This window comes from Hippoglossus stenolepis, chromosome 18 (genome assembly GCF_022539355.2).
Source record: "Hippoglossus stenolepis isolate QCI-W04-F060 chromosome 18, HSTE1.2, whole genome shotgun sequence".
NCBI classification, from domain to species: domain Eukaryota; kingdom Metazoa; phylum Chordata; class Actinopteri; order Pleuronectiformes; family Pleuronectidae; genus Hippoglossus; species Hippoglossus stenolepis.
The window spans coordinates 8,748,407-8,762,430 of record NC_061500.1 but is presented as its reverse complement, the minus strand read 5'-3'; the positions used below and the strand labels follow the sequence as shown (position 1 = coordinate 8,762,430).

The following is a 14,024-nucleotide window of genomic DNA, read 5'->3' as shown; positions in this document are numbered from 1 at the left end:
AAGAGGCTGGAAAGCCTTCTCTCCTTGGAGGGATTGTAGAAAGAGAGTGAAGAGGGGGAGACCTGGCCTTATATTGGCCCGATGACCTCACAGGTCATGGGGTCCAGAGTGACCAATGGGAGTTGAAACCTGTGTCCCTGGGGGGGTTTTCACACCTCTGTGATGTTGATGGCCCCTGGGAGACTGAGTCCTGGAGGGACATGCAGCTTCAGGCTTTTGATGGCCCCTGGAAGACTGAGTCCTGGAAGGACATGCGGCTTCAGGCTTTTGATGGCCCCTGGGAGACTGAGTCCTGGAGGGACATGCGGCTTCAGGCTTTTGATGGCCCCTGGGAGACTGAGTCCTGGAGGGACATGCGGCTTCAGGCTTTTGATGGGACATGTAGGCCGAAGTGTGGTTTCACAAAAACCATGTCCCAACAGTGGCTAAAAATGTGCTCGAAGTTGAAGAGAATCGACACAATTCTCCGATAAGACTGGAGGCCTCCTCTCCTCACACTCGCTCACTTTAAGTGGCTGTTTGTACAAAGAGGGTGATATCACCACACCAGGGCTTATCACAGTCACAGCTTATCCACATTAACTCATTTGTCATACAACAAAGACGCTGCGGCTTCAGACAGACAAAAGATTTGCATGTTCTCATAATTCACATCTCTTGGCTCGAAGGAAAACGGAGCAGGATCCACTTCAGAAATCATCATTAATTCATGAGTCTCTCCACTGAAATGCATCCCATTAGTGCGTCTATTGTTTCAGTGCTGCCGTGGAATGAGGAAAACATGGTGTTGTTTATTGCTGATCATACAACAAGGGATAAATGTTTAAAGAGATGTAGAGGGCGGCAAAAAGCGTCTCGTAGGTGTTAGCTAATCAACCTGCACCGTCTGGTGACAATAAACAAGAGGTTTTGTTTTGGGATTTATTTATTGTGACAAAACATATTTCCCGGTTAAGAATTGTAGCACAAATGTGAAATAATTTTACAAAACATGTTAAAAAAATAGAAAACAGAGTAAAAAAATAAGTATAAGGATTTTCTTCCTTAAGAATCTGCTCAGTTTTTTTTCGAAAAAGGAAATTCTACAGCGTTTCCTCCTTGTTTAAAGGAAGATCAAAAGGTGCTGCAGGACCTGAATAAAGCGGTTTCACATTCATAGAAAAGGTCACAGTCAAAGTTGGAGCTGACGTCCTTCGACAGCCTTCCACTCACACATCCGTCTCATCGACATCAAATTTTCACTGGTGTTTACAGACTTGGTATTACACAGCCGCGGGGTTGGCTTTGTCGTTCTGTACTGTAGATCTGCTATTATTACTCATTGGAGCACACGCTACAGTCAGGAGGGCGTAGTCCTTCACTTTATAAAAGCAGATCTCAACAGGAGTTGTTTCATGTTCGTCATTTTAGAGGTGTGTTCATTTGCTGTACTGAAAATCTGAGTGGTCCAATCAGCTCAAAGGATAGCTACAGTTTGTCACGACTAGTTTTGGTTACGGCGTTGTTTCTTCAACTCAAACTCACTAAGTCAATTGCTGAGATCTGGGAACATCTGACGAGGAATGAAATGTGTCGTAAAGTTGGATTACAACTGAAAAGATAAACTGATCATTTTTCCGTCTCTAACTTTTTCTTAAGGCGTGTTGCAGATTCCCAGGATCTCTGTGATTAATTTGGAGGGTACACTGCTGACTAGTTTGATAGAAAAGATGGAGTTATGATAAACTGCAAATATCCTTTGAGATTACCTGCGTCCTGTTGTTCACATTCTGTCATCAGGGATGCGGCACATTCATTGCTCTTAAGGCTTAAGGTTCAGTCAGTCTTCAGGGCGGATTTTTGTGGGATGACGTTGCGTCCTCAGCGTCTCGCTTGTCAGTATCCAGACGACACTCCAAACTTTCTTTTGTCTGATACAGCTACAATGCAGTCTTTGTCTTTCTCCAAAGCATTGACTACATTGAGGAAGTATTCCCAGGTTCCAACTTGGTGTCCAAGACCCATGAGGCCATCGCTCACAGTCTGAGGACACACACACACACACACACACACACACACACACACACACACACACACACACACACACACACACACACACACACACATTAATACCACTTATCCTTCCCACTTCAGAGTTTAATACTGATCGCTGGTCAATTAAATCTGTCTTTGTAGGGATTACTCCCCCAATAATCTCCATCAGAATCCATGAACTTAATAGAAATGTTATTCATTTCACAGTCTGGTGAATTTGAATGCAGTTAATGGAAAGTGAGGATGAAAAAATTAAATACTTCACCTTATCAAAACCAGGCTCAAAGTTCACATTGTTATTCGCATCAACATACACGATGGGAGCAGTGATGGCGTCTTCCAGACTCATCCCCAGCCACAGGTGATTTATTAAAGACTGCAACAACAGTGGAGCGTCACGTCAGCAAACAAATAAGAAAACAGGACAAACAAGTATGCAAAGTTCAACTGAGTTACCGAGGCAACCGCTGAGAGGATCATGCTTCCTCCTGATCCACCAATCACGAGGAGTCCTCCAGACTCTGACTCCAGTATCACTGGAGTCATCGAGGAGGGAGGCTGTTCACCTACGGAAACAGTTAGACTCCACATCAGACTGTAAAGAGACTTAATGTCTATGTTAGGAGTAAATGTCTGAGATTCAATTGGCTCCGGCTAAAGGGCTCCGGTCCTGTCTGTGACTTTACCTGCCCTCATTGAGTCTGCTCGCCCACAGAAGTCGGCCAGCTCATTGTTGAGGATGATGCCCGTCCGTGGGGAGTAAAAGCCTCCTCCGAATCTATACAACAAAACACACACACACAATAAACCGAGGGGATGAACTTTGTACCACAGCATCATTTCTCAGAATCAGACAGTGGCCTCTTCCTGCTCACAATTGGTTTATGGTGCTGGTGGCCGAGACGACCAGGCCGTCTTCATCCATGACGGACACGTGTGTTGTCCCGACTTGATCGGGAGGCGGCGGGACTTTGTAGTAGTAGGATTTCTCATGGGTTCGGTTTGAGATCATCTCTCTGATGTGAGTAATGAAGGAGGGATCATTCAGATGATCTGCACTCTGGACAAAGAACATCACAATGAGATTCTCTCTTAACAATCTCCCAGTAAAGGTAATGGATTCTCTAAATTCTCTCAACTGAAAAGTTATATTTGAGGTCTTCTGGCGATCCGTGCACTTCGATCGTGATTTTATTTAGTCCCCACAGATTTAGGTCCCCACACGATGAAAGTGAATGAAATAAGATGCCAACCTTTTTGTCATTAAAGTCAGGATCTCTGATGTTCCTCTTTTGTCCGTTAGCGAATTTAAGTGCCTCTATGTAAAGATGGTACATCTGAATCTTTTTTTCACCTTTCAAGTAGTTTGGAGTCAAGGAAAACTCTGCGGAGCAAGAGAACAACAATGTTCGTTAAAAAAACGTTTTGTTTTACTCTCTTTTGAGTTTTCCTATTCGTTATCATTCACAGTAAATGATTAGATGCTAGAAGTTGATTCAGTTCAGTTCAGTTTATCCTAAAGAAAATGAAAAAACAACGCTTGAAACCTTTCATGAGTCTGAGAACGAAGCCAAGCATGGCGCCCCCAGCAGGCGGTGGCGGGATGTGCATTTTAGTATTTCCTAAAGGCACCGTCCATGCATCCTCCTCCCGCACCTTGAACGACTTTAGATCCTCCATTGTTAACGTCCCATCTAAAAGAACCATGCAGAATATAAAGACAGCTTGTTTATCTTTAAGTGTGCAATTTTTAGCCCATTTGCTTTTTCCGTCTATTCCCCCATGCAACCCCAACCAACAGTGTTTCATCGCCGCCCCAACCTTCGTCTTTTATGTCTTGGATTAAGTCTTTTCCTATCTGGCCAGTGTAGAAGGCATCTGCCCCCTCCACCGCTACGGTTTCCATGGTTTCAGCTAGTTTAGAAAACTTCAGGGTGTCTCCATGGCTCAGAACAGTTTTCTTCTCGTTGCACATAACTTGATCAAAACTGGAAAGAAAGTCAATATGAAGAAGAAAATCTATGTATTAGAACATGTCATAAATAGAACAAAACAACAATTGTATACTTGTACAATACAGCTTCATTTGGGTGACCTCTGTGACCTCTGTTTGTTTCATGCAATTCACCTCAGTCAGATCATCTACTGAATTACACGCATCGCTGAATACTCTCAAATATTCAGTTTCTGCATCCGAGCGCCCACTTTGATTCACTCTCACAGAGCTTTTCACACCACAATTAACCCCCAGACGACCCCTTTCTAAACCTGGCATTTGGAAAAAGCAACATTTCACAAATATTTCTGAAAGAATGCGAGTGCTGCTTTTATTTGTGGGTCAGGTAACCGCTCCAAAATTGCTGCGGTAAGAAAAACAGAGTGAACCTTTTTTTTTACTGTTTGCAAATAAGTCATTTCCACTAATCCAGAAAGTGTTGGAGTGAGCGAGTAGACCAGGCTGTACTAGTACACAACGTGAAATCCTGATGGTTAAATGCTCGGGATTAATTGTTAATCAAGGAGGTTACATAAAACAAACGTGAAATGAGTTAAACGGAGAATTTAGACCCTTTGAGTCAGCGTTCCTTCACAACAGATATTCTTGAGCTTTGCTGACAATGATAACTTTTTCGAGCCCTAAAGTCACTGTACCAGAGAGATGAGTTTTCCACGATGTGTTTCACCAAAGGGATATTCAGGAGTTTTCCCAGATACTGCGGCAAAGGGAATCCCTCTCTGGCCAGTCTGATTGTGGGCTCGAACAGCTTGGCCCAGGGCAGCTTCCCGTACTTTTTGTGAATGGCCTCGTAGCCCCGCAGCTCTCCGGGCACGCCGATCCACTGGCTGCCTGCAGAGTCGGAGGGTTAAACAGTGCAGGTGCACTCAACACATAAAGGAAACATGAGTGATAAAAGCTTCCGATGGACTGATGAGCGTAAAATAAAAGGAGGAGCAGTGCAGTGAAAACTAGAAGCGCATACCTCCACCAGGCCAAACAGTCCCTTTGAATTCAATCAAGCTGCACCAAATTGCACAACCTCATAAATATCTATATCGATAACAGTTAATGTGCCTGATCTTTTTAAATTAAGACCCATGAATTATTCCCTCGGGAATCAGTGAAAATGGCAAAAGGAAGCCAGATCTCGCCATCACCTGCTCTCGTGACCACATCGCCCCTGTTGTCCAGAACCTCCTCCTCCTCACCCACAAAGCCCTCTGACCAGGCTCCTTCCTACCTCTCAGACATCCACTCAAAACCCACCTCTTTAGAACTGCTTTCAATGTGTGACAAAGTTTTGTTTTTATCTTTAATGTGTTTTTCTTTTTGACCTCTTTCAAGCCTTTGAAAGAAGTATTCGAGTTCCTTCAAATTCTTAAATGCTTTATTATTGTTATTGTTATTGTTATTGTTATTATTATTAGTATTAATGATTATTCTTATTTTTTTTAAGTTCTGAATTCGCCCTATGATCTGGATCCCCACCAAAATTCCATAGGTTCTTCCCTGACACATGCTTCCACAAAGTTTCATAGTAATCGATTCTGTAGTTTAATCATTCTCACAAACAAACAAACAGACAGGGGTGAAAACATAACCTCCTTGGTGCAGGTAATAAAGTGTTACCTCTAATTTCTAACAGGCTTATAAGGGGACACCTGAAACACCATGTTAAAGTTGCAAGATAGTGGATTAGTAAAACATCTCTCTCAGTGGGTTTATGAAGAACAACTGCATAAGGAGAATATTAGTGATTTGACATTGATTCTCCACTCTGCTCACCTGTGGAAGGTTCGAATTTATTGGGACAGTCTTTCAACAGGTCTTTTTTGAATGAATGCGGGACCGTCTCTCTGAAGTTGTAGACCTTAACGCTGCCTGAGAAGAGATCAGAGATTAGAAGAATCAATACATATCATTTTTTAGAAGAATCCAAACCCAAGTGTCAGTAGATGAATGAGAGGAGCCCCACCTGTTTTATTTCTTATAGTGACTATAGACCCTCCTCCGATCCCCATGCTCTGAGGATTGACCAAGGACGTGCACAGAAGAGCTGCAATGGTGCCATCTACTGCCGACCCGCCCTGCTGCAGCATGCGCCTGGAAAAACAGCCAGTTTTCACAGGATTTATGGGAAATGTGTCAACTCACAGTCAGTCACTGATTGCTCAGCACGTGTTTGCTGACACAGAGAGCCTTTTAAATGTTGAATGATTATCAGTGCTGAGCTCAGGGTTACAAGATGAAATAGTTGTGTGCTTCCAAGAGGCAGGTTTAACCCTGCCCTGGTGCTTGAGGCAGACTTTTTCTTGGCCTCATAGAGCAAGTAGCCTGAAAACTGGATAATTTTCAGAAAGCCTATGGGTTCTTTTCAGTTGGCATGGGGATTGGACGTGTTTACTGAGCGACACGAGAAGGCAGCGTTGGGAATGTTCTGGTTCCGTAGGTCAGGCAGACCCAGAGAAGCAACAGGAGGCGGAGCGACAGATCAAAGGAGCAGTCTTAAACTTTCTCGATTTCTATATATAAATACATAAATGTCAGGGCGTGTCCTTGAAAGTGTTTCCCATCACGTGGACGTGTTGCCTGTTGCCTCAGTGCATCTCTGTTCCTGTGAAACCTGATGGATCTCAGTCATTGTCTCTGCTGTGAACTTGGAAATTAACTCCTGACAATAAAAAAAAACTTCCAGCAACTGAAAACAAAAGCTGGAAGTCGTTCATGCACATTCCAGGAAAAATAAATCATACCTCTTTTTCTTTCTCTTTATTTAGAGTAGGACTCAACCATTGAGCAGAGTGCTGATTAGAATGACTGACACCCCGGGAGTTTTAAAGGCTGGTTTTCTATCACACCACAACAGGAGAATTAACCAACAGGAGTGAGGACTATGAGAGCAAAATCATGGCATGTTCCCAAACTGAAAAAAATAGGCTTTGAAAGGTTGACACTCATTGTTTGAAAGCTTGAAATCTGATATTAAAACAGCTTTTAAGCAAATTTTGACTTAATGTGCAGATGTTGAACATATGATTGGCCCCTCTTTGTTATTTCTGGCCCCTTCATGGTCCCTGATTTAGTAAAACCCTAGATCTGCCACAGCTCTTCTCAATTGAAGTACAGTTCAATCACATGTCCTTACATGACTACTAATTTGAGTCATGCATTACCTTATATTAGATTTCAAGCTTTCAAAGCCTTTTTTTCAGTTTGGGGATATGAGGTGATATTTATCTCACATGAATGGAGAATCAATGGCTTGTCTGTACACTGTTCAGCAGGTCATTTTATCTCACACACATGGCCGGTAATACTCACATTAGCTGGAGTTATCACAGTGAATAAAGAGCCAAGCGTTGTAAACAATAAAAAAAAACATACCCGTCTATTAACGCACAAAAACAAACTTTTGTATTCCAGAAACACTCACTGATCTTGTCCGGTTGTGGAAACAGTAAATCAGCCACAGATCAAACCAAACTTTGCGGTTCCAGGAGGAGACTTACCTGCCAATGTCAGAGCAGCGCTGCGAGTCAGCAGACACGGCCGCGCGCCTGAAGCAGCCGCTGGGACATGTGGTCTCCACCCGTGACGCGATCCACCCGCAGAGCACAACCACGGTGCAAACCACGCACGCCAGGATACAGCAGCTCAACAGACAGGACTTTAATTTAGCCATTGAACCCTCTGCTGAGACTGCGGGAGAAAGTGTTGCTGCTTTCCTCTCAATGCGCACGCGTTTAATGATAATCTGGGCTGTCAAATCTTCTGGGTTCAGTCCTCCTCCTCCTCCTCCTCCTCCTCCTCACTCCATCAACTGGCCATCATCCACCCTGAATTGAAACTGAAGAGGAAGGAGACTGAATGACTTAATAACTGGATACTTACTGTAAATGTCTGTAACAACTCTGCCCCCCTCCCCAACACTAAAGACCGGGAAATAAGAACCACAACATCACCAGTACTGTGCGTAAAACTTCCCAAAAGTGCTTGTAGGTGGATGGAAGTGTGGCGATCAGAGTAGGATTAGGAACATTTGGAAGCTTAATGCTAGTTAGAAATAATACCTTATCAAGTCATCAAAAGCCAGACAACGCCACCTCAGGAATTTCACCTGAAGAATTATTTAGATTTAGTAATACCTGTACCAAGGCATTCAGGTTCATTATACTGAGGCAAGAGATGTGGTTCTTTTTAACAAAATATAATTCTTTATATTACAAAAATAGCATGTCTTAAAAGGCAGTAAAATCCAGTCACACAGGGACGTGGGTCCTAATCAGGAGCTGAGGCCTACCAATGGTGGGATGGGTCGACGAGGGATAAGGGAACACAGTCAGTAGGGTAACAGGCAAAATAAATTAACCAATGTACAAATAAACACAATATACCAAAAACCTATGGGGTTGGCAGCCGCCAGGTTACAAAATAATTAAATTAAGGCCCAAATTACTCAGAAAAGAATATCAAAATTAAACAAAATCAGCCGTGGCAATGGGGCAGGCTCTTGACACGGCTAAACTAGGTTCGATAATCAACATACTTAAATGAAATAAACCGAAACTCCAATAATATCAGTTAATATCAGTGAAGGCGAAGCCAAGCAGTGGAAGCAAAGCATCAAAGCAGCGAGGCAACAAGCAGCGAGGCAACAAGCAGCGAGGCAACAAGCAGCGGCAACAAGCAGCTCAGCGAACGCAGTTACATAACACACATTGGACGAGTGAAAACAGCGAAGGTAGGCAAAACATCCAAGATAGGCAAAACAGCGAAGGTAGGCAAAACAGCGAAGGTAGGCAAAACAGATTTACATATAACATAGTCATATGTCAATGGCATATTAAGCTGTTGACTATATATAGCAACAGATCTACCAGCCAATCACAAGTGACTTTTCGTTTCAAAGGTCTTTGGTTTCATCCACCAGCCCCCCCACTGCGCTACCAGGAGTACGTTTCTGCCAATTTGTGTCACGGGCGAACGCGGAATTCGCGTCCTGTAAACGGGCACTAACTGCCAGGCGAAAATTCAGCTTTTCGTGCAGTGTAAGTTTATTTTGAAACATCTTTTGGACAAATAGCCACTACACCCACTACACTCTTCCCCCCCTCTACAGTCTGCCCTGTCAAAGCTGGGAAACTCACCAAATCCTTCAATTTCACTTTTGTTTATCCTCAGCAAAGAAGTATGTTACATGACAGTGTCAAACATGTGTTAAACATGAGCATAATGAATGTCTCACAAAAAACCCCACAAAAGTCTAGTGTTTAGACTTTTGTGTTGTTATTATTTCTGCCAAACCCATTCTGGAGAGTGTCAGCAAAGATGAAGTGCTTTTCACAGTTTATCTTTATCATTCCTGCATGTGCAACACTGATGAAGCTCATTTCCCCACATTGTCCGTTTCCTGCTGCCCCCACATTTCTCAATAAAGTTCCCTATGGGAATTACAGCCTGATCCCTGCTGTGCCATTATATGTTTGACATGAGCCGCAGTGTCACTGACTCAGTGGAGGCAGGGGGCTTCAAACTGAGGCCTCACAGATGCTTAAATCCTCCAAACATGGACCACACACAGTGTCGTAGAGTTTCTGTTGTCTCTTTGTCTGTAGTTTGTGTCACTGTAGTTTTGCCATGTTCAACTCGTGATTCTATTTCCAGGGGCACACTGAAAATAGAACAAAACTGAAGAGAAGTGTTTATTTTGTCACAGGCGAGTCAACAAATGAAAAGAGGAGCGTGAGGCTGGTAATGGAAGAGGGTCGTGACCTCTCTCACACGAGGCCAACGACCAGACAAATTGAGTTTCCCTTTGTTTTCGCTGTGTTTTTTTCGATGTTGCAACCTCAAATCTCGAGATTCTCCTGCTGGAGAATGCTTTGTTTAAAAGCATTATAAAAAGCACTTTTGTTCCATTACATGTGTTTGATGAACACTTGATGAACAAACGTGTTTTTCTATTTTCACTATGACCATCGCATGATAGAAAAGGTGTTTCAAAGTTTCATCGATTTTGATGTCTGCATGTTCTCAAATAAACTCAGTTTGAGTCCAAACAGTTGTTAGATGAAACCATTTGGTCTTGAAAACAAACAAGTATTCAGTCTCTTTTGTTGTGCATGGGTAAAAGTCTTTATTTCACTTCTTTGTATCCATCACACTCAGAATAAAACTCGCCTGCTGTGCCTGGTATCAGTCACACTGATTGTACGGCGCCAGCAGTCCATTTCCTCTGATGAAACCATTATTGGAGTGGATGGAAATTAAGCAGTTTGAGCTCAAAAGGCATTAACAACTCCCTGGTACACAGCAGAGGCTGATTGGAAATAAGCACATGAACCCATCGCCACTTCCTGTATACCCGCCTGTCCAAAGAAAATGGATTCTTTGTTTGTGAAACTTTGCCGAGTGACAAGCGACAAAAACAAGAAAAAGAACATATATTTAGCTTTTCACCACCTGGGTACCAATCATTGTTTGTTTTGCAGATTGTAGACACATAAAGCGTCAGTTTATTTTTATTGTTTGAGCTACAGCACACCCACGGTGCTGCTTGGACTTAATTTACTCGTGTAGATCTCTCCTCAGGACTGTGCGGGGGAGTAAAGACTTGAGTTCTTTCTCAGTTCACAGTATTTGAAATTTAAAATTGCTCCAGACGTCTCAGAAGAGGAGGATTTGCAACTAAGCCGATGGTGTTCTTCACCGACATCACCAGCTCGTCAGAATGCCTTGTTTAAAAATCTGTTTATATAGAGCCAAGAGAGATATGAATTTTATCTATATTTACGGTTGATTTGAAATGCATGCTGGGATGCTTGCCCAGTCAGGTCCCAAAGCATCCTGGATAAAAACATGAAGAACTGGAGCACTTGCTTTGCACTCGGACACAACTCGGTTGAAGACTGATGAGGTTTAACACAAACAAGACCAGACACAGACGCCGATTAGAATGGTTATGAATGAAGAGCTCACTCCCTACCCAAAGATTCCAGAGTCCTGATATGATTCCCAGATATTAAAGCCGATGAATTACGTTGCTACTTGTTTGAAAAGAGAAAGTTTCCATAGACAATCACCTCTTTGCACGAACATTACAAAGGGAGGAAAAGGGCCACGAAGGAGAACAGGAAACTAAAGAGATGAGTTACACAAACACAGGAAACTTCAAGGTATGAGGTCAAATGCACGACTGCTTTCAAACTCCTGTTTATAAAGCTGTAAACTGGCGTCTTCAGGACTTAACAACATCATCTGGACTTTGATATGTTGGTTTCTTGACAAACTTCAGCAGCCAAACCATCATCGTTCTGCATATTAAGAAATATCTTCATCATCCACAAAGAATATGTGGGGTTGTGGTTCAGTAATGATCATATGAAACTATTGTCTGTCATGTGAACTTGAAACCATAAGTTTTGCCAAAGTATCATCTTCTCGGATCCATTCAGTCCCGATGGTATTTTTCCATATTGATATTACATCCTGCAGTCGAGGCTCATTAGTTGAGTGGTTAAAATGTTTTGATGATTCAGATGAGGGAGCTCTTTCTTCACATCAGCGCTCCCAGCTGCTGCGTTGTTAATTATTCAAGCCGCTGATGAATCTGTCAGACGTAACAAACGATGCAGAGGAACAAGGTCCACAGGTAAACAAGATGAGTTCAGTGATAAGAGTCAGGGGTGGTTTAACATGGCACCGAGATAAGTCACGTTTAATAACACATGATTCAACTGGACTCATTTATTACGTTTGCCAAGGAGATTATGTGTTTGTTTGTTTGTTTGCTGGATTACAAAAAAACTACCCAATCGAGTTCCATGAAATTTTGTGCTGGGGTGGGACATGACCAAGGAAGAACCTCTTAAATGCTGGTGTGGATTTGGATCAGGAGGTGGATCCAGGATTTAATATAATTTATTTCTTTATTTAACATTGTTAATTTGTTTCAACTTTTTCATTGATTCCTCAGAGAACAATTGATGGATTTTGATGAAAAAAATCAGGCATGTTTAGGGGACTGATAATTATTTGGTGCAGATCCAAATAAAAACCAAGATCTAGGGAATTGAAATGTGGTTTCATAAGGGGACTCTAAAGTCTTGATGTAGGTATATACACTCTACTGAGTACCATAGTTTTTTAATATACTGTATATGTCACCGAACATGTAATATATTATCATTTAATTGTTTTCAGTGCCTCTCGTATTGACGTTACAATACTGTACTTTGTGTGTGGCACAAGCTTTCTGCCAGAAGATGCCTCAGTCTGTCATTCCCAAAATTCAAAGATATCCAAAATCACTTTGGTGGTAATTTTTATTTACATTTTTTACCATGTGCCATTTCTCTTATGTGTTCATATTCAGTTTCAGGGGTTCCACCCTCAGCTCAGCCCCAGATTGTGATAAATATGGTGTCGCAGTTTGTATTGATGCTCATCCTCAAAATGGGTTTTTAATTATTTATTTATAAAAACAATGTTGAAGGCAATCAGATGTTTATTGTCCTTAAGAATTCCTGTTTGGCCCGAATCAGCCGTTGAGAAATCAATCCCAGCTCAAGCTCCACATGTGATGCAGTGGAGGGCTGCAGAATAAATGCTTAAAAATAGAAGTGACGTGGCCTCAAAAGGAGTCAAGAACATGTGCTTTTCAAAATCATTCCTACAGTTTTGTCTCCCTGATGTTATTCTTGTTTGGATTTTTCTTATGCATGAGTTTGTTTATCGCTGCACACCACATTCTCCTGTTGTTTTTTGGACTCTTGTTATGTCTCTGTGGACATTAAATGGGCCATATTGCACCCTGAGGCTTGTGTGTCCCCTGCTGCAGCCCAAATGTCTACAGAAGGGGGAGAGCGAGAAACAGAGGGACGAGTACATGAACAGCAACATAGGAAGAGAGTGACGTAGGAATTTGTTCGGAATGAACAGGACTCACACTTCTTCCCAAAAAAGGTTCTGTTAAACCCATCAGAGTTTCTGCAGAGGCTGTCGAGATGCACGATGGAGCTGGTTGTGTAACCAGCACATGCAGGCGACACTTGCTGTGGCACACAGAGGATAAGAAAGTAGCAGAGGAGTTAAAGCAGGCTGGTGTTGCAGGGAGGGGGGGATGGGAGCGATGGAGTGAAGATACTTTCCCTCTCCCTCCCTGGAGCAGAGGAGACAGAGACCCAGATGTCAGAGAACAAAAATTCCCCTGAGAAACTAGGGCAAAAAAAAGAATAAAAATCTGCTCATCGTTTCTCAGCTTTGTGCAACACAGTTCGTGAGAGTGTCTAATTGGCTTTCGTACATTAACATCCCTGCGTTCTTTTTTGCCCTGCGTCCCTGGACATCTGCTGTGAGAGTAATGACCCTGGGTGTGCAGATGGGATGAGACTGAGGGGTTATCACGCTTCTGTTTCCAGCGTTGCTCCTTTTGAACTTTGCTATTATTACTTTGACCACAGTCAAATACTCCCATTATGTTCATGTTTTGGTTAAAAAGCTACACCCAAATAGTGCAGCCCTCTTTAGCAACATGGCTTTAAAAAGGAGAGCTTTAATCGAGTGTGAGTTTTATCTAGTTAAAATGAAATAAATGGCAAAAAAATCTTTTCTTGACATCTGAAAACTTCCATAACTAGGGCGATATTTGGGAACATGAATATTAGATGAGTGTGGTTAAAAATAAGGTATCATCCTGAACATGAGAAAGATGTTTTTGTTGATTGAAGAGACACAAGGACGCAATGTTTCATAAACACATGGATTATTAAATGAAAATGGAAATTAAGTACTAGTAAAATGTCCACATCTTTCAAAAGGTTTATCTGACATCATTTTCCATTCTCACATTCTCCTGAGTCTCTGTCACTAGTGTGTTGACCCAAATGCTGACTCATTAATAAACGCTGCCTCTTGCTATTCATAGCTGGAGAGACTGAACAACTGACGTGTGTAAAAGGATTGTGTCATACTTTTAAATGATTTACTCTTT

General features: G+C 42.3%; 1 protein-coding gene across 1 annotated transcript; it reads right to left on the bottom strand.

Moving 5' to 3' along the window:
* Positions 1-907: 907 nt before the first annotated feature.
* On the bottom strand, positions 908-7,800 carry LOC118098209 (glutathione hydrolase 5 proenzyme). The gene is made up of 12 exons (XM_035141828.2): positions 7,543-7,800; positions 6,009-6,136; positions 5,819-5,914; positions 4,687-4,882; positions 3,856-4,022; positions 3,582-3,728; positions 3,288-3,418; positions 2,910-3,094; positions 2,721-2,812; positions 2,491-2,600; positions 2,300-2,410; positions 908-2,022 (listed from the first exon to the last, which is right to left on the bottom strand). The coding sequence occupies exons 1-12, from the start codon at positions 7,713-7,715 to the stop codon at positions 1,876-1,878; spliced, it is 1,683 nt and encodes a 560-aa protein (XP_034997719.2). The 5' UTR covers positions 7,716-7,800; the 3' UTR covers positions 908-1,875.
* Between the last annotated feature and the right edge of the window lie 6,224 nt (positions 7,801-14,024).